The sequence below is a fragment of the Panthera tigris genome, chromosome X, assembly GCF_018350195.1.
Source record: "Panthera tigris isolate Pti1 chromosome X, P.tigris_Pti1_mat1.1, whole genome shotgun sequence".
NCBI lineage: Eukaryota > Metazoa > Chordata > Mammalia > Carnivora > Felidae > Panthera > Panthera tigris.
In genome coordinates this window covers 89,824,569-89,851,780 of record NC_056677.1, presented here as the reverse complement: position 1 = coordinate 89,851,780, position 27,212 = coordinate 89,824,569, and the positions used below count along the sequence as shown (strand labels likewise).

Genomic DNA, 27,212 nt, shown 5'->3' with positions numbered 1-27,212 from the left:
AGCTGCCAGCACTGAGGGATGGTTGGTGGCAATCTCCGAGTGCGGTCAATGCCCACAGTATACACTACCCTAGGCCGAGGTGTTGCCTCTCCTTGAGAGGCCCACTGTCCAACGCTTCTGCCTTGTCGGAGGAGGTGAGGAAATCACGGTCTTCCTCTGTGTGGGCCAGGCAGCTGCTCACGTCAACCCAGGGCAAGGCTGGGCCCCTTCTCCCTACAGCCCTCCTCGCTCACCTCTGGCAATGACTAGCCCTGGGAAATCCCCAGGGAAGCAGCCTGAGCTGTCTGGCCAGGCCGTGGGTGGGAAATAAAGAAACCAGAGCTGTCGGGGATGGCTGGCCTAGCTTGTCTGGCTCTTCCTCCAGCTCTCTTTCTGGTCTCTTCCTTCCCTCCCTCCCTCATTCCCTGTTGGTGGGCATGGTGTGCTCCTTATACAGGTGCACCCGGCCTCCTTCCCTGCCCCAAGAGGTAGCCCAGCAAAGTGAGCCCCCTTCTGGTCAGGAAGCAGAGACATTGTGTGGATGCTGGCAGGAAAGAAAAAGAGGATGGAGGGTTGGAACAAGACTATAGGTGACAAGTTCGTTTGTAAGTTTTTCCAAAGGGGTTTTCTCTCCCAGGATGGGGACTCTCATGGGGCAAGGAACAATTACGGCATCCCGGCAACTCTAAGACACCTCAGATGCAAGATGGCCACGGATTTTATGTGCCCCTGGCAAAGACAACTAAGCTGCTGATTAAAATGTCAGGCCACTGATTGTAAGATGCATCCCAAATTTATTTTTTTAAGTTTATTTTTATTTGTTGGGAGAGAGAGAGAGAGAGAAATGGAGAGCAAGTTGGGGAGGGGGAGAGAGAGAGAGGAGAGAGAGAGAATCCCAAGCAGGTTCCGAGCTGTCAGCCTAGAGCCTGATGCGGGGCTCAAACTCATGAACCGTGAGATCAGACCTGAGCCGAAGTCAAGAGCCGGACGCTTAACCAACTGAGCCACCCAGGCACCCCATATGCATCCCAAATTTAGAGGCATTAACGTGTGAAAAAAAAAAGACAAGGTGTGGGGAGAGGTCTTAGAGTCAATGAAACACAGACACATTCTTTAAAACTGAGGTATCATGTCTCCTCCACACCCCAGACCCCAACCACATGGGGCACATTAAGGCACAGTGGGTGAGTGTAGTCAAAACCCCAAGTAATGTCTGTGCGCTGAGAACATGCAGAGTAACTGCACTGTCTGGAAACAGAGCCCCCTGACATCGGACAGGACTTGATAAAGCCATTTTTCCCCCACTGGTGGTTTTCACAGCCACCTTGGAGTTCAGAGAGGTAGGACCTGGCCAAGCACACCTATCGCTATTACAGAACAACCCCTATCCAGGGAAGAGTGGAGACAGGACTAGTGAGCGTGGAAATAAGTGACTTTTAAATGTCTTTCCCAATGAAATTACTTACAGGACCTCAATGTACAAAACAATAAAACTAGAATTGTTCCGGGGGAAGCAAGGGGAAAGATCAGAGCCTCACCCACTCTGCTCCCACCCATCCCTCCCCCCGAGGTGGCTCCTAAGGACCTTCTCCAGACTCCCTGAAGCTCTGAGGAACAATCTCCAAATTTCCGGTGTAAGGGTGGGTTTCCACGGCATTGGTAACGTTCTTCTCCTTGAGCTGGATTTAGGTATTAGTCTTCCTACTTGTTGGTAGGCCTTGAATATTTCTATTTTTAAAAGGCACTGGTGTAGAGGGTCAGGTCAAAGAGATGACTCACAACCTGGAAGCTTCGAGTAAAAACAAAACCAAAAAAAGTTTGCTTTGAATCATGAGCTGGGGCGAGGCCTGGGCATTGGGATTTTTTGTGAAAGCTCCCCAGGTGATCCTAATACGCAGGAAAATCTAGGAGCTCCTGCCTGAGTATCCTGTTAGCTCCCACATTCTCGAACTCCAGGGGTGTATCCTGGAGGGGCACAGGAAGGCCCCCCATTCCCAGCAGGCAGGAGACCGGAGAGCCGAGTTGTCTTCTACAGATTGACTAGTAAAGGGACTTGGGACTCCTGGAAAGTAGGAAACGAATGGCTGAAGGGCCAGCCAGAGCAGGCGGCACCCCGGTGGCCCCCCTGAATGGGGAGGGGGAGGAGGAGGCAGGAGAGACCAGGGAGCACTGGTAGCTGGAGCAGAGGTAAGGTTTTCGAGGCCTCGCTGGAAAGGAGAACACCTATGCAGCCCGTGCCACCGGCCCCGTCACCTGTCAGAGCTTTGCTGAGGAAGTGTTGAACCTCCCTGCCCAGACCTGCCTTGCTGGGAGACTCCCAGAGGTGCCACACTGACGTTAGGAAGTCAGCTGTGGGCGGCAGAGCCCTTCGGGTCATCCATTAGCAACAGGAGCAGCCTTCCCTACCGCGCCCCTGGCAGACACTTAAACCTCCTTGCCAGGCAGCTCAGACACCCCAGATGTGCACTCTGGATGCCGGGCGAATGCTGACCGGGAGAGGGGTGGGTACAGGCAGTAACAGGGAGTCCTTGACTTTGGACGAGGCCGGCCTCGCCTGTTGCCAAGGTCAGCAAACCACACATCCTTTGAATAAGCCATTGCATTTGTCAGACTGACGTCTGTAGCTCCGTCTCTCCACCGGCCTTGGCAAACCAGGACAAGGGGAAAATTCATTGGGGGATCACGCTGTAACCACCCCTAGCCGCTCCCTACCCCCCCGAGGGATAGGGGACATACTCCACGGGCAGGCGGGGTTTTGGCTGTGCCAACACCAACCGGTGTGCCCCCAGGGAACGGGGCGGCGGGGGGGAACGACCCTGGTGGGGACTGAACAGCTCCCAAGGATCCAGAAACGTAGCCGGACGCCTTGCCCACCCTCCACCCAGGGGTCCAGGGAAGGCTCAGCATGGAGGCCCCCAGGCTGCAGCTCAAGGCACCTGGGCAAACGAAGGCGCATGGCTCCACATGGGAGAACCCACGGATGCACGGGATGGGTGACAGCTTGCATGGCAAGGTTTCTCCTTGGGGTGACAGTGGTGCCTCTCACCATTTGGCAGCACTCCTGGGTAAGATCGATGTTCACTGAGAACCTTCTATGGAACAGGTCCTGTCCCACGGGCTGGAGAACGAATCACACCCCATCCCTGCCCTCCAGGAGCTCAGTCTATAGAGGTACAAGGAGCCAGAATGCATTACCTAGCAAGGGGGTGCATGGCGCCCCACAGTGAGCGCCAGGTGCTTGCAGGAGCCAAGCCGAAGTACCTAACTCGGACTGCAGCTCAGGGAAGACTGGCCCAGGAGTGGACACTAGAGCTCAGGCCTTTGGACAAGAAGGGAGACTGGGGAGCTGAGAAACCCGCACAAAGAGAAAAGGAAGCGGAAAACGTCACTGCGTGAAAAGTGGGCTGGAGCAAAGGGTCTCTCTCCCTGTGTATGGTTCTCGGGGGAGGGGGGAGGCGTGGGGGAGAGGAGATGAAGCGAAAGATGTTTGCGGGGCCCAGGGAAGCAATGCAGGCAGATGTGCATTTGCCGCCTGCGGCACGGGACACAGACTGGAACAGAGGCAGCGGGCGGAAGCAGACTCGCTAGGTCAGGGGAGAGAAGGTCATGGCCTAGGTCACTGGTGTGTAGCTCTTTCTTTTTTTTTTTAAGTTTATTTATTTATTTATTTATTTATTTATTTATTTATTTATTTATTTTTGAGAGAGAGAGAGAGAGACAGAGAGAGAGAGAATGAGAGGGGGAGGGGCAGAGAGACAATCCCAAGCAGGCTCTGCACTGTCAGCACGAAGCCTGATGCGGGGCTCGAACTCACAAACCATGAGATCATGACCTGAGGCGAAACCAAGAGTTGGACACTTAACTGACGGAGTCACCCAGCTGCCCCCAACAGCTCTTTCTGAAAAGGGAGCCACACGGAAAGGCCACGTGACCAATTTTCCTCACCTCCTTCCAGCAGCCACTTTCTGTCCTGCCCCTTGGGCCAGCTCTTGCCTGGCCTCGCGTCCACTCTCAGTTCCGCTCTGGGGCTCACCGGGGTCACAAGAAAAGATGGGTTTGGCTTCTCTGCTTCGCACACTCGTGGGGTTCCCCCGCCTCTCTCGCCTTCCACACCACTGCCTGGCTCTCCACCCATTCCTCTCGGGGTGGGCGCGGGCAGCCCTGGGCAGGGGTCTGCCTTGTTAATCCGGGCACCACAGACAGGCAGCGGCATCCAGGGAGAGTGCAAAGCCCATGGGCTTTAGAGTCTAACGAAACTGACTTCGCATGCCAGCGTCTCCTTCAGCCCAGAGCCCGCTTTCTCTGACAGAGAGGGCGTTGCCAGTCAGCTCAGTGTGCCTCTGTGGAGGTTACAGGAGGTCATGCGTGTGGAGGGACTTAGCACCACACCACGCACACTATTGTTCTGCAGGTGGAGAGCCTGGGGCGGCCGGAGAGCCTGACCCAAGCTAGTGGTTCTGTAGCCTGGGACTGCAGGCCCCTGCCTCATTGATAGCCTGGGTGCCCAACTACCAGCCAACGAGCCGATCCACCTGCACCGGGGGTGGTGGGTGGGGGGGAGGAAGGTTGGCTAGCTGTGTCCCTTCGAGAAGCAGCAAAACACCAAGTAGGGCCTCTGTCTGGTACAAAGGCAGGCTGGCCTGTTCACGGTTACCACGGGCTGCTCAGTGTGTGGCTTCAGAAAGGCAGGTGCGAATGTTCCCAAAGGGGCAGGGCTGATAGTGTTCCACCCCCACCCCACGGGACAGTCTGCCTGTGCTGAACAGTTCTGGCACGGAACCTGCCGGCCCTTGGGGAACCCGGGAAAGGTGGCCCTGGACATGTCAGGTTTCTAAGTTACCTCCTCTAAGAGCAGTCATGCCACATGGCCCAGCACACTGTGGGGCTCCAGGAACCCAGCAGATGTCCCCAGAAGACAGTCCCTGCTAAAAGCAAGCAGGCCTGTTGCATCCGGGGCAGCCCCAGCAGAAGCAGGCAGTGCATGGAGCTCAGGGCCAGCCGCGGGGCTCCCGGGGCAAAGCTGTGCACAGCGCCAGCTACCCCTTGGCGGTCCCTCCATGGTGTGGAGGACAAGTGGCCCCTTTCTGTCTACTTTTCGAAGCAGATGGGCTTCTAAGAAGGTTCTGGGAAAGGAAGGCCAGGACTCCTGGGTTCTCATAAATCTTTTAATCAGAGTAAATGAAGAAAACATTGTAACAGTAAAGTCCCATGGTGAGGGGACCGCTCAGGGATCTTCAACAACAGAAAAAGCTAAGACTGAAAGTTCAGAATGCTAAGCACACAAATGAATGACCACTTATTTCTAAAGGTGACTGCAGAAACCATTTCGGCACAATCAGAAGGTTTTACAAAACAGAGGAAAATACATTACAAGATGCCCCGGGGAGGTGAGAAAACTGGTGGGGGCACAGGGCCACCCAAGAACCAGCCTGGCAAGGGCACTCCCCCTGCTGCTGTCTAGGAGGCTCACAAAGACTGGTTCTAAAGGGAGCCAGTGGGGGAGTGGGGGGATGGGACGTGACAGGAGGGATCTGCCCAGTGCACAGCAAATGGGGAAGGATGGGGGCGGGGACAGAGGCATGTGCCCATTTCCTGGCAAAAATGAGACTATCTTATTCTCTCCACCACAATAACACCAAGATAAATGAAGAATTCCTTAGAATAGAATACAAAACGCACACCAAAAGAAAAGTCAGTTTCCAAAACGACAGTGTTGCTTGAAACGACTTTGTTTTGTTTTTGTTTCGTGCCCGGAGTAGCAAACCAGTGTACGAAAACGTCACAGACAGAGCAGCGACAAGTGACTAGGTTTTCCTGAGCACAGTACTGGCTCGCTCTATATACAGAAGAAGGCGGCTCACTCCGTCTCGTGGACTCTAACCCCCTCAGAGAGGGCAGGGCAGGGCAGGCCATGTGGTGGGAAGACCCTCCCCAGGCTGGGGCCTGCCTCCGATCTTGCCAGGGCCTGAGGGATGCCCTCCCTATGCAAACCAGCACCAGCATCTTGGCCTGTACTGTCATTCCTCCCCGGCTTCCCCGTCAATCTCCCAGAGAAGACATATGACTCTGGATCAACGCCTACAAACCCAGGGAAGTCCTTCTGGCCGAGGGAGGGGGGAGATCAAGGGCTTTCTGTTACCCCTGAGACACTGAGCTCAGGCCCCGGGGCCCCACCCAGCCCCGGGGCGCAGAGACAGACCGACAACTTGCTACCGGTGGGGAGCTGTGCCCACTTCACATAACACAAGCACAAATGGCTAAACCCTGAGCGAGGCTACAGCAAAATGGGGTGATCTGGTAGCTAGCCTGGAGGTACCAGACAGCGACGGAAGCCGACCATCCCACTGAACCCCAGACCACCCTGCGAGAGGACAGAGGAATGTGTATACCTGGGAAGAGGGAGGGGGCTGCAAGCAGGCGTGACCATCTCTTCTATTCTGAGCTGATGCCACAAAGTTGGCCAGCTAAGCGGACTCTTATCATTGGCCCAGATCCTTGGCCAAGACTACCTGGGGGCTGGGAAAGCCCTCCTTTTGCTTCCTGGGGCTGTTTGAGAAGAAACTGTCCACTTCCACGAACACTCTCTCAGATACCCACACGTGCGCGCACGCAGCGAGCTCCCGCACGCTGGCAAATGGCATATGGAAACTTGGCCAAGGTGGCTGGGGAACCTCCTTGGCACCTACCAGGAAAGCCCTCGGCAGGAGCTGGGAAGCCCGGGCCCACTGGCACAGGGGCCACCTTCCAAGGCAGGCTGTTGTAGGGGTGCCCAGGTCACCTCTCACCATGGGCTGGGCCCAAGGTTAAGAGTGAGCTACAAGACCACATCAGGTACTTGCAGCGCCCCAGCACCTCCCACACAAGCCACGATGCCGCGCGCAGCCTGTGGACAGGGCTCACTCTCTATTCCTTCTGCCTATATTTTTCTGAGCTGGCCTGGCACCCTGGAAGTCCTGCACCTCCCCTCCAACCTCCCCCTCAACCTCCCCCTTCCCTGGACACATGTAGCTGCCTCCGGGATGTCACTTTCTTCTTTCCTTCCCAGCAAAAGAATATCAGCCCGAATGGGGCACTGAGCTGGAGCCAGGGCAAAGGCATGTCGACACAGGGAAGCCCGGGCTGACGGGCGACCTGTGCCATGCCACTGAGACGGAGAGGAAGAGAGGGAGTGCCGACTCGCCGTGCCACAGTGGCATTCCAAAGAGGAGTGTCTGCCACACCCAGGCTGCGGGCCCCCAGCTGCAGCACAGACCATCTGCCTGCAGAGATTCCTTGTTCTGGGAGGGGACAGGACATGCCCCCAGGGGCTCCTCCCGTGACCTCCTCCCAACCTTTCCTTTTGTGACGAGCCAGGGGGCACCGAGTCCTCGCACAGTTCCTCGTCAGCCATTCCTACACGCAGCGGTTTGACAGTGGGCAGGGTGAGTCTAGCTGCTCCAGAGGGGCCCCCTTCCAGAGGACGACCCCAGGGTGAGAGTCACTAAAAAGACTTGGCCGGACCCTCCAAGACGGCAGAAAATGAAGGCTGTGCGTCATGAGGAGCTCAAGGGGAGTGAGAGTACTAGGTGTGCTCTCTCTGGCTCCCCCACACCCTGGGGATTGATGGCCTCCAGGCTAGCAAGGCCACTGGAGAAGGGCAGTCCCTCCCGGGTGTGGCTTCTGGGGCCTCACCATGCTCAAAGAGACTCTTCTGCACTCTGCTGCCTTCCGTAGGTCCATTTGCTAAAATCGACCACTGAGACACTGACGCTCAACCTGGGTCTGATATGGTAACAGCTGAAATACGGGACCCCAGCCCAAAGCCTCCCAGTTGCCCACAGTGGGAGAGGAGAACGGGGGCCATCAGAGGAAGTCACTGAACCAGCTTTTACTGTTCTGAAGCAAACCTGTTCTTAGTTGAAGCCCACAAGGAGTCAGCAAATGCCCAGGCACTGGCTCCCTCCTTCAAGTCCATGTGTGACTGAGTTCAAGTCTTTCAACAGAAGGTGTTCCTTCTGAAGCACTTGAACCTGTATCTATGGGGGTCTGATTGCTTGGCACCTCCCTTCCAACCTACACAGGGGCTTCGAGGGTGGGCTGGGTGGGGAGTAGGGGAGTGCGTGATGCCCACCCGATGCTAAACAATTCAGCACTGAATCTGGCTACAGTGATGACCCCTGGCCCTCGGGAAACAACACTGGCAGGATCTGTATCTTTCCAAACCCAGAATGCTGACATAGCCCATAAAAAGCACGAAACGGATGGACAGGAGCCCCCGCAGAGACAGGCCCTGATGCAAGGATTCTCTGAACTCAAACAACCAAAAACAAAGAAGCAAACAAACTGACAAAAACAAAACAAAACAAAAAAAATAATAATAAAATAAAATAAACCCCAACCAACTCCAGCTCACTCTTCCCTGAAGCTGCCTTTTAAAAAGAAGAGAGAGAGAGAGAGAGAGAGAGAGAAACATTTAAGGGGCACTCAAGATTAAAAGGGCATCTGTTATCAACATTGAACTAAAATTGAGCATATGATTCAAATCACAGTTTTCTCAAGTTACCACTTCTGTTGATTAATTTCTATGCTAACTTCTCACTGGGATGTGGGTCACTTCTCAGCTCTCTCAGGCAGGATGGACCCAGGGTCCTGCCAAGTAGGAGCTGTGGAGACTTTAAACTTGTTCACTTTGGATTTTGCCACTGCAACAGCTCTCTACCCCCAGAAGAATCTAGCCTTGGGGTCAGGTAGTGCCCCCACCTTCCACCGCAGGGCAGCATCTTGGAGGGAGTGGCTAGTTGGCTGCTTGCTTTGAGTCATGGGACACCAATGGGAAGACTCTGGCAGGTTCTATTTTGGCCATGAGTGGGGAAATCCCTTGGCTCTTGGCATGCCGCTGGTATAGAAACAAGGCCTCGGTCCCATCATGGTGGGGGCTGTGCTGGAGACAAAAGGGGACCCTGGCGTAAGCCTGGAGGTCCCTGGCAGTGGAGAAATGAAACCCAACCCAATCTCATCACCTCAATGCCAACAAAAGAACTACTGCTTGTTGGTCCCCGTCCCCTCAACCAGCTGTCATGAAAGCACCAACAAGCAGAGTGAAAGCCAGACTACTTTCGCCCACATAAGGCCACTAGGAGCAGAGAGAAAGAGCCAAAGGGGAGGGGAAAGGATCCCACCCTCAGCATGATGCCTCAGGCCCAGGAGATGTCCTGGGCGGAAGAGCTGGGGAGGGAAGAGTATGGAAGAAAGGGACAGAGAGAAGGGAAAGAGAAATACACCAGACATCCTACTGCCCTCTCCCCATGATTTCATCAAGAACTGGGTGTTCTCCAAGTCAAGTCAGGACTTGCTTCCTCAGGGAGAAAAAAAAAAAAAAAAAAGACAAGCACCTTCAGTCTATTTTCTTGGCTGGAAGCCGGAGCAAATCCAGCAGATATTTACACAAGGGCCCAGCCATGTATGAGAACAGGATGACCAGCTTCCCGTGGGTCATGGTCATGAGAGTCTGGTGTCCCGAGGCCCAGATGCGATACCAGGGGCCGTAGAATGGGTCTGAGATGGCCGGACACAGCATGTTGTTCAAATTCACTTCGGTGACCTGCAGGGATAAGGGAGGTAGAGTGAGCGTTCACCATCCTGAGGCTTTCTCTGGCTTCCGCCAGTTCAGCCATCTCTACCTATTGGGGGACTAAACAAGGAGGGATTAACAAATCCCCACCTGTTCATAGTGGGATTTCTCTGCCCTAGGGTTTTGGAGTGGGTCGAGGCTAGAGCCCTCGGGAGGTGATGGGGGAGGCCATCCAATGGAAAAGCTGTTTGGTTTTGCTCAGTCTTGCCTTCTGGTTGGGTCTAGAGCCTGCTGTCATTCCTAAGCAACTACTATGAGCCTAGTACCCAGAGAGGTATCAGGGGATGACCGAACAGTCAATGGCATGGTCCCTGCCTCCGCTTAACTGGAGGCCAACCGCGTTGGCATGGGCAACCGCATCTGACCTCAGAGTGGACGGTGCGCGCCAGGTGTTCCCCACCAGGAGAACTGAGGAGTGTACAGCATGGGGCCCGAGTCCTCAGAGAAGATTTCATGAAGTAGGTGGCACCCTGAATGGACTCATGAAGGATGGATGGGGGTCATGGAGAGGAATGGAGTGCATGGTGCCTTCCTCGGAGGAGGCGCGGCCTGGAGGTGGGACTGAGCATGGTTATGTGTGGTGACATGAGGACACTGACCCCTCTGGAATCAAGCAGTCCCAGTAGAGAGCGGTCAGAGTAAGTGTAAACGTCATACTGCTTCCTTCCTAGAGCGCGGGAAGCATTCACGCCATTGGCAAAGAGCTCAAACTGCCCTCCAGGCAAACCAGAGCAGAGCAGCGATACGCCAAGGTGGGGAAGGGAAAGTGACTGCTTCTACAGAGGCACGGGTGACATCGGTCCTGTGCCGTAGTCCTGTCAGGTTTCGCGAGGCTCCACACGGCTGATGCTACGCTAATGCCGCTCACGCACAAAACCAGACCTGCCACTCCGGCCCCGAGGATGGCCACGGCACCTGCCTTCCAAAGCCCTTCAAGCCTGTTCACGTTAGAGACAAGTCCTCAGCACCTCTCGGGGAGCCTGGGGGCGGTCTGTACCATATCACAGAGGAGTGGAGAGCTCTCTACCCTCGAGGGTGAGGTGACCCAGAACGGTGACAGGGCCAGGACTTGACCTCAGGTCTCCTGACCCCCAGCCTCGAGCTCATCCTCCTCACCCTGCCACCAATAGACACCCATGCACTCAGCAATTCTGGACTCTGGATAACTCAACTACTGAGTCCAGCCATCATCCACGCTCCAGGCGGGTCTGAACACCCCAGAATGCCATGGGAGTCCCCCAACACGGTACTTGCACCGGCCACACAGCCCAGGGCCTGGGAGTAGGCCCAGAATGGACCCAAGGTCAGAAGCCCCCAGAAGCCTCCAGGCCCTGGGGCCTGGGCTTAAGGTCCTGCCTCCCTGTGCCCCACCCCCCCCCAACATGGGGTCCACAGCAAACCCCCTTCCAGCTGCAGCTCACTGTTCCCGACCCGGGTGGTCATCAGTGAAGGGCACGTTTGCCTCCCCAGGGATGAAAGGAACAATCAATACTGAAGGCTTCAGAAACTTCTCTGGAGAGGCCCAGGCTGTGGATCATAAATCAGCAACCCAGACACAACAATGTGACATGCTGGCCTTTGGCATCTTGTATTTTCAAAACAAAACGATACACCAGCGCCAACCAGGATTATCAAGATTTATGGAGAAGTCCAAACGGAGGGGATAGAAGGGGAACAGAACCGAACTTACCAGGCCCAGGATCTGCAAGACGCTGAAGTGGTAAAAGAACATGAGGCCAGTTGAGAGAAGGGCCCACCGGAAACTGCTGAGGGGCTCTGGGGTGTAAGCACCTGGAGGAAAAAGGGGAAGATGGTGAGATGGCAGGCTTGGGGACCCGCTTCTCCTTTGCCCCTTGAGGTGCAGGTGCTGAGGCCGCAGGTGCTGAGGCCACAGCCGCTGCCAGCTGACACACCCCCTCGCTGCTCGGTGACATCTACTTCAAAGCCAGTCCCACCAGCCATTCCCTCTGTTCTGCCACATATTGCCGGGGCCATTATGAAGGGAGGATTCTTTATTATTATTATTATTATTATTATTATTATTATTATTAAAGGAATGCATGCTCATTAAAGGAAATTCAGAAAATGCTAGAAAGTAGAAACAAGATGGAGAAAACAAAGAAAAACATCCCTAGCATTCTACTACCCAAATGCAACCCTGCTAACGTGTATGTGTATGTGTGTGTGTGTGTGTGTGTGTGTGTGTACGTGCGTGCACTTGGTTGTTTTCTCTATGCCTCAGGAGTTACTTTTCTTTTTTTTCTTAATCGCCAATTGGAATCTAACTGTATATATATTCATATTGCCTTCCCTTTCACGTTTATTTTCATCTTTCCCTCATGTTTCTAAACAGGGATGCCACTGAGGAAGTATGGTAGGGTGGTTGAGACGGTTAACTGTCATGACAGGCAGATTTGGGTTCAAGTCTAGATTCTTACTGCCTGCATGGCCCTGGAAAAGTTGTTGAAACTCCCCTAAATCTCAGGATACCAGTCCTACCTCCTTCTTAGAATTGTCACAGGGAATAAAGGCAATGATATCGTGAGCACTCGTAATACAGGATTGGGTACGATGTGAGTGTTCGATGGGTGTTAGATGCTGCCCTTAGCACATCATCATTATTCTTCAAATAACCACAGAACGTGCCACATCCAATGGCGATGCCATTTCCCAATCATTACACAACTCCTTCCCCCTGGAGCACCGAAAGTGATGTATTTTCCGTCCAGCCATCACTAGGAACTACCATCCCAGTAGCCCTGGATGCATTCCAGAGCTTTCAGAGGAGGTGCATGGCTTATAGAATGCTGTGGGGTGTCACTCTAAATGGGGATTTGGCAGGGGGCTCCAGAATGAAAGCAAACTGGAACCCTCCACCCCAAGCAAGTAGGCGCCAACATTACATCCCAGGGTGGTTATTTTCCCAAGTCAGTCTTTCACTGATTCATCCATTCATTCACCAGCTGTTAAGTACCTGTTATATTCCAAGCCCTGGACAGGAAGATCAAGAAGACAGGCTCCCTACAGTCCAGGCTCATAGTCTGGTGGGGGAGGCAAACATGCCAATCGACAATTAGAACCCAATATGATGGGTGTGATGCCTGCGGTCTGTGCTACATATTATAGGCGAATAGAACCCAGCTTGAGGTGGGGGGGGGGGAGGGTGGTGGGGAGAAAAGATGTAGGAATAAGGACCACTTCTTGGTAGAGGGGACACGGAGCAGTCCTGAAGGACGTAACCAGGGGCCAAGACATTCCAGAGCCGGTAGCTCGCACAAAGGCAGACATGAGCTCCTGGGAGCGAGGCAATTCAGAGAACTATGGCTAAGAGTTGGGGACACAGTGGACAGTGTAGAGGGGTGGCGACCAGGAGTAAGACCCAGATGTTGGTGGAGGGCTGGTCTACTCTAAGACCTTAGGAGCCATGCTGAGGGGCTTTGGGCTTCATCCCATACTTGGAGGGTCATGTGCCCAGATGCCACAAGGCTCAGGTAGGAAATTGGGAGGAGAGTGACCAGAGACTAAGAGACATTAAGGATGCTGGAGACTGGCCAACTGGAAAGCCCATGCCCCTTCTAAAGATGGCAACCACCACTCAGCTCAATCCAACCACTGTCCTGCGGGGATGTGGTTCCCAGAGTTGCCAGTTGTTTTTTTTTTTTTTTTTTCCAGTTTTGCAAGGGAAGCCAGAAATTTGAACTTTTGCGTGGAATTTCCTGATTTTTAAATGTTGGCAAATAATTCAAAATGTTTTAAGAATGCTCAACGGACCAAACAAAACACGTCTTCTTGGATGGATTTCAGCCCATGGATGGCCAGCTTTGCGCTCTGCTGCAGAGGCCCAGAAAACAGCAGGAAAGTGATGTGATCAGACATGTGCTCAAGAAAGGTCACGCGGGCCAGCACGGGGGAAGGAATGGAGCAGAGAACATCGAGGCAAGGAGACTGATAAGGAGGCTGCTGCAGGAACCCAAAGAGGGAAGGGGATGGATGGCCCTCAAAGGTAACAGCAGTAGGACTGGAGAAAAGTGGAAGAAGGACTCACCAGGATGTGGTGGAAGGCTGGATGCTGGGGAGGAAGGGTCAGGACGAATCTAGAAAGACTTCTAGCTTGGGCCTCCTTGGGCCTATGGTGCCATTTATTGTTATGGAGAAGAGAGGAAAAGGCAGATTGGGGCAGAAAGTAGGCAGACAATGAGGCCACTATCGGACATGTTGAAATTGAGGCGTCTGCAAAATATCCAAGTGGAGATGTCTCTCGGGCCGCTGAGGGCACCCTGGGACATAGCACGGTGGCAGAGCGTATGGGCACTGGAGCCCGCAGACACAGGTATTCAAATCCTGGCTCTTGTCACTTATCAACGTCAAGGGCTTGAATTCAGTTTCACTCCTCTATAAAATGGGGGTGCCACTGCCTACTTCTCAAAGTTGTTGGGTAGATGAGATGACATAATTTAATGTTTGTTTATTTTTGAGAGAGAGTGCACGCGCAAGTGGGGGAGGGGCAGAGAGAGAGGGAGAGGGAGGATCTGAGGTGGGCTGTGCACTGACAGCAGAGAGCCCTCTGTGGGGCTCGAACTCACCAACCATGAGATCGTGACCTGAGCCAAAGTCGGACACTTACCTGACTGAGCCACCCAGGTTCTGCAGAGATGACATATTTTTTTTTAATGTTTTTATTTATTTTTGAGACAGAGAGAGACAGAGTATGAGCAGGGGAGGGGCAGAAAGAGAGGGAGACACAGAATCTGAAACAGGCTCCAGGCTCCGAGCTGTCAGCACAGAGCCCCACGCGGGGCTTGAACTCACGGACTATGAGATAATGACCTGAGCTGAAATCGGATGCTTAACTGACTGAGCCACCCAGGCGCCCCAAGAGATGACATAATTTAAGTCATGTCATAGTGTGGTTTCTGGTATTTAACAAATGTTGACTATTTTAATTATTATAATGAGTCACAAACTCAGTGAAGAGGGTGGGGCTGAACATCCAGATATACGTGTCATTGGCACACAAACACAAGCAGAGTCATAGGGGCACGTGTAGACTGAGAAACGAAGGCCAGAGGCAGAACACCAAGGAACACCATGGGGGTGGGAGGTGGAGGGTGGAGAGGAGAAGGAATACGATGGGGTGACTGAAGCCAGGCAGGTCTTCTAGGGGAGAAGCTCAGGCTTGCTATGGGAACAATAGCCAGGCTGACAGCACACTGGAGTCAGAAGGCCCTTCGAGCACATCAAACTCGTCCCTCCATTTTAGAGATGGAGACACTGAGGCTGGGAGATGGGGGGGTGCCACCATCAAAGTCAGAGCAGGGCACTGGGCTCTCAGACACCACTGGGCTGCTCGCTGCTCAGTGGCCCTGCTGCCACTTGTCCAGTCCTATGCCACCCTGAGTTGTACCGTCTCTTTCCTGGTCTGTCTACCTGTCTACACCAGAGTGCCTCGGAGTGGGGGACCTTGTTGGATTCTGTGTTCCTAGCATCTGGCACAGCGTTTGGTTTGTGAAAAGACACTGAGCTATGCACTTACACTTTGTGTGCTGAATGAATGGGAACTCGGCACCGTGTTGTCCCCTGGTTGCTGGAGACATTAAGGGTAAGAGGGGACCCGGAGGACCAGCAGGGGCTTAGGCTTGTGCTCAGGCCCCTCAAGCCCTGAGCCATTTTCCCCAGGTGTCCCTTCCCTCCAGCCTCTGCTTGGCTCTCCCTAAGTGGCAGCTGTGCGGTAGTGAGAGGTCACGTGGGCCAGGCACAGGAAAGGTACAGGAGGGGGCAGCCAGGAGGTCCTCAGCCTGGAGGCAGCTTAGCCACAGACCTGGGGAAAGCAGGGAGGCGGCAGCCCCTCTCCTCACTGCATACCTCCCCTGCCCTGCAGTCCCCGCCCTATGCTACGGGGGAAAGGGACACACACTCAGACACTGCCAAGGGTACAAGTTCTCACTGCCCCTTGCCCAAACCCCCACTTTAGTACCGTTCACTCTGTTGCCCCATCCACCCCACAGTGGACCATCAATGAGGAGCCGTTTCTGAATCCGCCCCCGTCCCCTCCAGCACCTGGTGCACATCAGGCACTCAAAAAATGATCAGCGTGTGAGAGAACGAATAGCACAGACCTTCCAGAGAATCCTCAAACCATATGAAACCCTTTGGCTTGGCAATACTACTTTGAGGACAACCATCGAATGCCTAAAGAACCCAACAGATGGCCCTTATTTGCACAAAGATATTTACAGCTGCACCACCTACAATATGGAGGATCTGGAAACAAACCAAATGGAGAGATAAACTCTGGCACCTCAATACCATGCAACCACCATTCAAATGACAACCGCCATTCAAATGACATCCAAACCATGAGCCTGTGTGGAAAAGTCCCTGGCTGGTAATGGCAAGTGTAAAAGGCAGAACACCAAACAGTATGCCAATGATGGAAAATAGAGCTTAATGGTTTAAAACAAAGGGCTTGGGGTTGGACAGCCTTTTGGGTTTGAACCCTGCCTCTGCTATTGCCTATTGGTGGTGGGAGCGACCTTGGGCAAATAGTGCTGCCCCTCTAAGAGCCCTTCCTGTATGAAGACTGGAGGTAACATCCACCTCTTGGGGCTGCTGAGTGGAATAGGAGATATAGAAAAATAAACAGAGCAGCTAGCTGGCACACAGCAGGCGGCTGCTATTTTTAGCATGGCAAAACCACAGCCATCCAAAATATCCTAAAAAGCCTGGAAGAAGACAAGGGAATCTTGCAAAGACGTGATCTTCCCTGTGATGGGGGAGCTTGCTTTTTTTTTTCTTTTAAGTAGGCTTCACGCCCAGCGCGGAGTCCAACGTGGGGCTTGAACTCACCACCCTGAGATCAAAACCTGAGCTGAGATCAAGAATCAGATGCTTAACCAAATGAGCCACCCAGGCGCCCTAAGGTGGGGGCTTTGACTGTGGTTTCCACTGCCTTTTTACTGTTGTTGGTTCTTTTCATTGCAAAGATAATCAAAGATTCGATTTCTCTGAAAACTCAAAAAAAAAAAAAAAAAAAAAAAAAGCAAGCACCGGGAGAATAAATGATCTACTCTGCATAGATATATGCAAATTGTATGCAAACGCACATTTCCTTTTTTCCATATACCTGAATGTGGCCCTTGGGATAATCCAAGTGAAAAACCAGGTTTCTTCCAAAGGCAAATAGAAACTTGAGCACTTTCAGAAAAATTAAACACATAAAACTTTTTTTTCCTACTTGAAGAAAGAAATGTGACATTTTCTGCTAGCATCTTGATTCCCAGGAGGATAGAAGCGTTTCATCTCTAAAGGTAGGGGGAACCAAGATAATAGCTTTTTCTGAAATCGATTTCTACCAGAAGGAAGCGTCACGCATGCTGGGAAAGAAGTCAACTGCACCACCAGCAGCAGCAAAGACAGATCCCCAGAGGCCTCCCGGCGGCCCTGTCTCCCATCCTATAAGCCCACCCAGGAAGGGCTTCCACCAAGGGGATGAGGCTGGGCACCAGACTCCATGCTCGGCAGTGGGGATAACGAGAACTGCCCTCGAGAACTGCCCGGCAGCATAAGAGTGAATAACAGGGTGGTGTGATAACTGAAAGCACAGTGGGTGATGGGACACAGAGGAAGGGTGGCTGGAGGTGACGGCTGAGGTGGGTTTTGAAGAAGCGTTGAGGAGGAGCTGGGATCGGAGCCTGCAAGAGGGAAAGGGTATTCGGGGCGCTGGGACAGCCTGAAAGAACTGTGGAGGTGTGACGCGGCACGCTGGTCGCATGTAGTCTTCCGGCAGGTCTGTGTCAGTGCAGCATAAAGTGGGAGGGGACATGTGTCAAGACATGGAGCCAGAGAGACAGGCAAGTGGGGTCAGGTCATGAAGAACCTCATTGGCGACACGGCCAGGAACTGGGCCTTTATCTGACGCGCAATGAGATGCCATTGAGAGGTTTAAATAGGGACACACATGGTCAGATTGACATGTCAGCGAATCAACGTGCTCTGGCCGTGTGGACGGTGGGCTGGAGAGGGGCGAGACTGAAGACAGGTTTGGACGCCGCTGCACAGATACGGATGAGCTGGCTACCGGCTGGACAGGAGGGAGGCGGGGAGGGTGGCTCCCAAGTCTGTGACTTCAGTAACTGAATTGATTTAGGGGAGAGAGGAGTTCAGTTTGGAGCACACTGATACCGAATGCCTACGGGGTATCCACGTGCAGAGCTCAGGAGAGAAAGGACCTGGAAACAGAGCTTGGGATGGAGAGATCAGCGAGGAAGAAGCACACAGAATGAGATTCAAGCACCAAGGACAGAGCCTGGGAACCAGCAATAGTTGCCAGAACAAAAAGGATCCCCAAGAAGACGGGACTGCAGAGAAGATTAGCCCACGAGCTACCTGGGACAATTTACATGTGAAGGAATTAAAATGAAATAAAATTAGAAATTTGATTCCTCAGTCGCACCAGCCACATTTCTAAGTGCTCAGTAACTACATGTGGCTAGTGGCTACCATATTGGGCAGTGCAGAGGCAGGACATTCCCACCATCACAGAAAATTCCACTGGGGGAAGGGTGCACCTGGGTGGCTCAGTCAGTTAAGTGTCCAACTTTGGCTCACGTCATGATCTCATGGTTCCTGAGTTCAAGCCCCGCATTGGGTTCTCTGCTGTCAGCACAGAGCCCACTTCAGATCCTCTGTCCCCCTCTCTGCTTCTGCCCCTCCCCCACTCATGGGGGATCTCTCTCTCTCTCTCTCTCTCTCTCTCTCTTTCTCTCTCAAAAATAAATAAACATTTTTTAAAAATTCACTGGGAACACGCTTCTCTATAGAAAGAAAGACAAATACTGCCACTGGGTTTGGCCACGTGCTGCTCACTGGTAATCTTGGCTGCAGCAATTTCAGGAAAATAGTGATGCAGGAGTTAGGTGGTAAAAGATGAAGGAAAGTTTTTCAGGTGTACAAGGCAAGGAAGGGAATTCCAGGCAAACGGAACATGCAAAATCACAGAGAAATCATTAGCCACATTCCCAATATTTCAATCACTTCTCTGAATGTCCCCTTCATCCTTTTGCTCTTACCCAACCTACCTCTCCCCACAAGGAGCCTGCTACACCTCTAGCCTTCAAAAGTAGTCACTGGTTTTTCTCCTTGAGCCCATGTACGTAGTAGAGTAGGTAACCTCTTCCATTGCATTGCTGTTTCCAGACCACCAAGCCTCCTTCCTCTCTAAAGCCCTACAACCACTACCCCGTACCTCCCACTAGTCTTCCCTTTTAGGGCTGTCTACACACATATGGGTCATGGCCCTCAACACCCCTTGAGGATGTTATACCACTCCCCTGAAAACCATTCCTGTCCTATTTCTTGATAATTTCAACGAATGCCTGGATGAACCTTCCAGCATCCCAGCCCCTCCATTCCTTGGCCCCCTCTCCTCAGGGACCCTGTCTTCTACGGCGCCTCAGCCATTCACTCACATGGCCGTTCTGAAGCCTCAGAACTTTTTTTTTCCTGTTCCTCACAGCTCCTGCTCCCCTCCTTGGATTCCATGGCCCATCATTCTAATTATCCCTGGCAGACACCTTTGACTCCACGGCGCCCCTCATGATCATACTCATCTTGGACACACACACACACACACACACACACACACACACACGACCCAGCCCTGGTTAAATTCCAATCTCCTCCTCATTCCTTGCTTGCACCCACACAGTTGAATGTGCCTGGAGAAAAACAACAGTGCTGACTGTTCTCACTTGAAATTCGTGATCACAGACCTCAAGTGCATCTTTCGTGTTGCCAGGCAATCGCACTATACTTCCCCAGTCCATTCACCCTCTCAGACAACAATATTTTCTCCTCTCTTCTCTACCCTTCAATATAGCTACCTCATCCTCACTCTCAGATGATGACCTTGCCTCCTACTTCTTGGAGATAAAACGAATCAGGCAAAAGCTTTCAGAGCTCTCATGATTGCATCTAACCACCTGTCTGCATCGGTGTTCAGTGTGCTTGGCCATCACCCCTGTTACCATGGATGAACTGCCCAGGACCCTCGCCAAGGCCAGCCTTCCCATTTGTATCCAGATCGTGTCCCCTCTCACCTGCTCGGTAGGACTCCAGCAACTACTTGCTCTTTTCCTTTTTCTTTTAAGTTTATTTATTTTGAGAGAGAGGGAGAGCTTGAGCTGGGGAGGGACAGAGAGAGAGGGAAAAGAGAATCCTAAGCAGACTCCACACTAACAGCGCAGAGCCCCCAACATAAGGCTCAATCCCATGAACCGAGATCATGACCTGAGCCGAAATCAAGAGTGGGACACTTAACCAACTGAGCCACCCGGGCGGCCCCGCTTCCGTTTTTTCTTAATATCAACCATTTCTTCTCCTCTGTTGGATTATTCCCATCAGCTCATAAACAAAATATACTATAATAGCTCCCACTCTAACACAAATAAACACCTGACGTTGCTGCCCCCTCAATCCTCTGCCCCTCTTTAGAGCAAAACTCCTTGAAAAAATTCTTTAGACTTCCATTATCCAACAGGGTAGCTAGTGGACCAGTCACTACTGTGACTTCTGTGTGGCTCCTGAGCCCACGAGACGTGGCTAGTTTGAAGTGAGACGAGCTGTTAAGGTAAAATACATACTGGATTTCAAAGGATGTAAAATATCCTGGTAATAATTTTGTACTGGTTACACTGGAATGATAATATTTTGGTTACTGGGTTAAATAAGATGTATGATTAAAATTAACTGCACCTGTTTCTTTGACCTCTTCTGAGTGTGGCTACTAGAACATTAGAAATTATATATGTGGCTCACCTAATTTTATCGACAGTACTTGTCCATACTCCCTGTCCACAATTCCTCTTCCCATTCTCTCTTAATCTGCCCTAATCCGGCTTCCACTTCTACCTCCCCCACCACACACTCCACCAAAACAGCTCCCCGCAGGGTCACAAATAACCTTTTTTAAAAAGTAGGCTTCACACCCAGTGCAGAGCCCAACGTGGGACTTGAAGTCAAGACCCAGAATCACTAATTGAGCTGAGACCAAGAGTCAGATGCCTCACTGACTGAGCCACCCTGGCACCCCACAAAAAACTTTTTCATTCCTGCACCCAATGGTCAATTCTCAGGCTTCATTTTACACACCTGCAAACTTCTGTTCTTGAAACATTCTCTACCTGGCTTCTGGGACACTGCTCTGTCTTCGTTGCCCTCCTGTTTCACAACCTGCTCCTTATCACTGTCCTCTAGTGTTTCTTTTTCCCTGCTCCCTGACCTCTAAACAACGGAGAGTCAAGGCTACAGAACTCGGAGATTTTCTTTTCTCTCCATACTTTCATTCCCTCGGTGATTTCAACCAATCTCATGGCTTTAATACCACCTATGTGCTGATGACTCCAGCATTTACAGTTCAGCCTGGACCTCGGCCTTGAACTCCAGGCTCATATATCACACAGCCTACTCACTATCTGTACTTGGATACCTAAATGGGCATCTCACTTCCTTAAACTTCTGATCTTGGCTCCTACGGGAGATCATTACAGTAATGGCTCCGGGTGAATCATGACCTCCCGGTATCCACACGCTTATGTCATACCCTCCCACAGTGATTTGGCCATTTGGCCCACCTGGCTCAGCCACGTAACTTGCTTTGACTAATGGGATATCGTCTCACAGGATGCAATCAGAGGCTTGATTAACACCTGTGTACTGGAGCCTGCCCTCTTGGAATGCCGCCTGGAGACCCCCATGCCAGGAAAGGCCCTGCAGGTAGAGAGGCCCAAGCCATCCCAACTGTTCCAGGTGAGCCCAGGCAGGACGAACAGAAAAATTATCTTAGTAGCTTGGGGCTGCCATAATAAAATACCATAGGCTGGGTGGCTTGCAATAATAGAAATTTATTTTTTTCACAGTTCTGAAAGCCATAAAGTCTAGGACCAAGGCACTGGCCAATTGGTGTCTGGTGAGAACCCACTTCCTGGTTCAGAAACAGCCATCTTTTTGCTGTATCCTCACAAGGTAAGAGGGGCTAGGGAGCTCTCTGGCCTCTTATAAAAGTACCAATCCTGTTCATCGAAAAGCTCCACTCTCGTGACCTAATTGAACCCTAATTACCTCCCAAACTCTCCATCTCCAAATACAATCGCATCAGGAGTTAGGGTTTCAACATATGAACTTGTGGGGGCGGGGAGGGCACAAACATTCAGTCCATAACAAAGAATGACCTAGTCCACCCACACTGTTGTGAAAAATAATGGGGCCATTGGGGGGTTTTTTGGTACCTCTTAATCCCCTTCACCAATTTTGCCCATACCCACCCCCCCCAAGCTCCCTCCTCTCTGGCAACCACCAGTTTGCTCTGTGTATTTATGAGTCTGTTTCTGTTTTTGTTTGTACATCTGTTTTGTTTTCTAGATTCTACATATAAATGAAAATCATAGGGCATTTGTCTTTTTTTTTTTACTTATTTCAGTTAGCAAAATACCCTCTAGGTCCATCCATGTTATCACAGATGGCAAGGTTCCCCCCCTTTTTATGGCCAATATTCCAATATGGGGTGTGTGTGTGCGTGTATCACATCTTCTTTATCCATTCATCTACTGATGGACACTTGGGTTGCTTCCGTATCTTGGCTATTGTAAACAATGCAGCGATAAACACAGGAGTGCATATATCTTTTCCAGTTAGTGTTTTCATTTTCCTCAGACAGATACTCAGTAGCGGAATTACTGGATTGTACAGTATTTCTATTTTTTAACTCTTTGAGGAACCTCCACACTGTTTTCCACAGTGGCTGCACCAGTTTAGGTTCCCACCAACAGTGCCTGAGGTTTCCCTTTTGTCCACATCCTCACCAACACTTGCTGTTTCTGGTCTTTTTGATACTAGCCTTTCTGACCAGTGTGAGGTGGTAAGTCACGGTGGTTTCGATTTGCATTTCCCTGATGATTGGTGATGTTGAGCACCTGTCGGCCATCTGTATGTCTTCTTTGGAAAAAATGTCTATTCAGGTCTTCTGCCGATTACTTAATTGGATTATTTGGGTTTGGGGTGTTTAGTTGTGTAAGTTCTTTATATATTTTGGATACGAACCCCTTGGCAGATCTATCATTTGCAAATATCTTCTCCCATTCAGTAGGTTGCCTTTTCGTTTTGTTGACGGTTTCCTTCAGTGTGCAGATTTATCGTTTGGTGTACTCCAATAATAAGCCACTGTTTTCAGTCACTACATTTTAGGATGTTTGCTACACAAAAATAGATAACTGGAAGAGCACTTCCACTCCCCAATGCCCCCCCCCCAAAAGAAATAAACAAGCCCAAATCCTTCCTCCTAGTCTTCTTGATCTAGGTTCATGGTCATCCATCTAAGTTACTAAAGTTAAAAACCTTCGAGAGCCATCCTTGACCCCTCTTGCGCTCACACCTTGTATCTGATCCATCAGCAAATCCTGTTGGCTGAACCTTCAGCATGTATCCAGAATCCAGTGACTCTTCTCTGGCTCCAGTCAGTACCCTAGCCACTATGGTTGCCTACCTGAGTTACTACAAACAACACTTACACGTCTCCTTGCTTCTACCCTTGTCCCCCGTGGTCTAATTTCAGTAGAACAACTGGGTGACCCCTTTAAAAATTCATTCAGATCATGTGAGTCCACTGCTAAAAACCCTCCAATGGCCTCCCACCTCCCTAAGAATAAAATGCCAAGTCCTTACTGTGGTCTGCGAGGCCTTATATATGATCTGCCCCCTCATCTATAATAGCACCTCTCTCACCTCATCTCCTACAACTTACCCCTTCCTTCACATGGCTCTAGACACACTGACCTACTTGCTGTTGTTGGAATATTCTAGAAACACTCCTGTGTCTCGGTCCCGTATGCTTATTTGCTCTTCTTGGCATATCCCTCCACCAGGTACTCAATAGCTCACTCCCTTGCTTACGAGCCTTCACTCAAATGTCACATTCTCAGTGAGGCCTTCCCTTTAAATGAGGCTACCTCAGGGCGCCTGCATGGCTCAGTCAGTCAGTTAAGCGTCAGACTGTTGATTTTGGTTCAGGTCATGATCTCATGGTTCATGAGTAAGAACTCCAGCCCCTTCCCCCTTCTCTCTCAAAACAAACTTAACAATAAAAATAAAAATAAAAATAAATAAAAAGAGGCTACCTCATGTAAACATGCAACCTCTCCAACCATCCAGCATCCCTATACCCTTGACTCTGCTTTACCTCTCCCCTTATGGAGTGTAACATTATCTAACACACTATATATTTCATTTATTTATTTACTGTCTCCTTCCATAAGAATGTAAGCTAGTGAAAGCAAGCATATGTATCTGTTTTGCTCACGACTTTATCCGCGGCAAGTGCTTGGCACAAAGTAGGGGTTCCATAAAGATTTTCAGGAAGAGTGAAGTAAGCAGCCCAGTATGTTTGAAGACTGTATACAGTTTGGAATCACTGGACTACCATGAAGGGGAGAGGGATAAACAAGGGACAAGAGCCACCTTATGAAGAATTCTGTTGGCTACATCAGATATTTGGGACTTTACAAATCACCTTGAGATCTTGTTAAAAGGCAGGTTCTGGTGCAGCAGGTCTGGGGTGGGGACTGAGAGCCTGCATTTCTAACTGGCCCGCAGATGCTGCTGGGCCTCAGATCACACTCTGAAGCAAGGGACAGAACTTACAGTCTGGCTGCAAATTGAAATAAATCAAGGCTAAGGGCGCCTGATTGAGTGTCCGACTCTTGATTTTGGCTCAGGTCCTGATCTCATAGTTTGTGAGATCGAGCCCCACGTCAGGCTCTGCATTGACAGTACGGAGCCTGCTTGGGAATCTCTCTCCCCATCTCTCTACCCCTCCCGTGCACACATGTGCGCTCTCTCTCAAAATGAATACACTTAAAAAAAAAAAGAAATAGAGTGGGGCTAGAGGCAGGAACACCACTGTTGAGGCTGTTGCAATAGAACAAGTCAGGGATGATCTGATCCAAACTCAAGTTGGAGTGATGGGAATGAATTCGAGAAATGATCAGGAGGTCAAACTGACAGGATTTGGTCACTGACTGGATACGGAAGAGAAGGGGAATGAAGGGCCAATGATTATCCGTAGATTTCTGGCGTGGGTAATGAGTGGATGGTGGTACCACTCAATGGGATAGGGAACATCAGAGAAGGTGCAGGTTTGGGGACAGGGAAGAGGATGACTACTTCAGTTCCCAACAGCATTGCCAACCCACCTTTGGGCCCTCTCTAAATGAGACGCCTTGATTTCCAGCTTCTACAAGCCTTCACTGCCCAGGAGATACAGCCCTGGGTGGCATGATCCCACGATGGCCATGGATATGGGATTCCTATTCTCAGCCACTGAGCACAGGCCCAAGTCCGGTTTCCCTTCCATCCAGGCATTCGACCAAATGAACTGGACCCTATAGTCTGTTTAACGTACAAGAAAACAGAGACTGCCCTAAGTTAGGTGTCCATGTGGAAGGCCCATCTTGTCAACTTCCTATCCTGAGGGGCTACGGAGCCCACTCAGGCCAGGCTTCACCTTCAAAGTGCCTAGCGGGGGCTGACTGGGCCACACAGCCTCTGGCTGAGGCAACTTAAAGACCCACCTTCATCTACGAGCCTCACAGCCAGCCCCCTGCCAACAGCATGCAGAGTGAGGACCCTGAGCTGGCAAAGAATCCAGCAGGTGGACCTGTCCTAGCAGATTAAGCACTGGAGTCTAGAGACCCAGGTCCCAGCTTCCACGCTTAGTATGTTGCTACAGGACCACACGTGTGGATCAAAACCCCTCTAAGCAGCACTGTCCCGCTTACAGGGCAATTGCGGGCCCTCTGGACCTTGCCGGAGCTTTGCAGGAATAGAAAAGCTAAAGGAGCATGGAGCTAGTCTACAGAAAAGCACTACTGAAACGTAACACACCACTGCGCCTCGCGCAAGTCACGTAGTTAGTGTCAGCCGGGTCTCTGGTGAGCTTTCAGCAAGGTGGTGGGTGGGGGCAGGGGAGCAACTCTTGGATCATTTGAGGCAGTGAGACCTAACCTTCAGCCTGTATCAGAACCCCCCAGGGGAGGGGCACCTGGGTGACTCAGTGGGTTAAGCATCCAACTTCGGCTCAGGTCATGATCTCACGGTTCATGGGTTTGAGCTCCGCATCGGGCTCTGTGCTGACAACTGGGAGCCTGGAGCCTGCTTGGGATTTTTTTGTGTCTGTCTCTCTGTGTCCCTCCCTCCCTCCCTCCCTCTCTCTCCCTCAGAAACAAAAATAATAAAAACATTTTTAAAAATTAAAAAAAAAAAGATCCTCTCAGGAGAGTGGCGCTCAGACTTCAGCTGGCATCACAACTCCCCCAGACACACACTGGAGGGCTTGTTACAAGGGAGGTTTCTGGGCTGCACCCCAGACTTTCTGATTCAGTAGGTGTGGGATAGGACCTACAGTCAGGAACCTGAGAATTTGTACTTCCACCAAGTTCCCCAGTTAGGCTGCTGCTGCTGCTGGTCCAGGAACCACACTTTGAGAACCCGTGTAGAAAATGCAGGTTCCTGGGCCCTGCCCCAGAGACTTGAATCCAGGAGAGGGGCCACAACCGGCCAGACATGAGAAGCAGGGCTTCCTGGGAGCTGCTTATAATCACAGTCAGAAGTACCTGACTTAATCCTCTGCCCTTGTAAAGCATTCCTGAGACCCAACTCCTTAGTCTTCAGTGGGGGCACCCCATGGTTCTCAGAAACTCTCCTATCCACCACTTGCCCAAGCCTCAGCCCTTGGCCATTGTTTCAGATTCCACAGCTCTTCCCTCACCCTACCTGAGCCCCTTGGCCTTTCCCCTGCCCCCTCGCCTGGCCAGCAAAGTGCAAGCCAGTGGAAGAGAACTTTCCCAGCATCCTAAGGCTAGTTGAACAAGAATGGGGGAGGGTGGATGGGCTAAAGGGGGGTGGGGGGAGAAACAGGCAAACTGAGATCAGTGTGACCCTGGAGCTGGTTTTCAAGCCCTCACTGGCCAAAGTACTCTTGCTTTAACTGTCCTAGAAACTAGCACAGTGGCCAGAGGCATCCCAACCCTCATCCTCCAGGAGATGAGCTTAAAGCTTATCTCAAGAGAGGCAGGGCTTGCCTGCTTCGAACAACATTGGGGGTTCTTACACCTCAGTTTCCTGAAATGTCCCCAAAGGCCATTTGATTTGCTTATACTTCAAAGCACCCTTCTCCCCCTGTTTTGAAGCCTGGGAGTCCCCGGCTCCCCAATTCTGAAACAAGGGCTCCCTCTAGTGAAATAGAAAGGGGTTTCCAAGCAGCCTGGAGGCCGGGCTTCTTCACCCTCCTGGAGCCAGGCTCCAGGGGTCCTCCCCCCAACCTCCCCCAACCCCCCCTCCCCCAGACAGCGTGGGGCACCCATGAACCACTCCCCAGAATGGTGTTCTGAATGCCTAAAAGGCAAAGAGTTCCAAAAGAAGCCAATGATATTAAAGCAGAGTTATCAAGATAGGAAAAACAGATCTGTAATTCAGTACTTCCATGTTTCTTTACTAATACATTTAAATGAGATCCAGCAGCGGGTCTAAGCAATTTCAAGGCAGCAAAGGGCATAAACAGTATTCTGAGCTGTCT

General features: G+C 51.4%; 1 protein-coding gene across 5 annotated transcripts in view; it reads right to left on the bottom strand.

Annotated features, from left to right (window-relative positions):
- Nucleotides 1–943: 943 nt before the first annotated feature.
- TMEM164 (transmembrane protein 164) overlaps nt 944–27,212 on the bottom strand; it is a 173,043-nt gene continuing 146,774 nt past the window's right edge. For 2 of the 5 annotated variants that reach the window (XM_042973879.1, XM_042973877.1), the window contains 2 exons: nt 11,280–11,380; nt 3,810–9,559 (listed from right to left, as the gene is read on the bottom strand). In XM_042973879.1, coding sequence (XP_042829813.1) covers nt 9,353–9,559; nt 11,280–11,380 — 308 coding nt within the window. In that variant the 3' untranslated portion in view covers nt 3,810–9,352. Of the gene's footprint in view, nt 1,769–3,809; nt 9,560–11,279; nt 11,381–27,212 lie in introns of those variants that run through there. The other 3 variants (XM_042973881.1, XM_042973880.1, XM_042973878.1) reach the window with 2 other exon arrangements.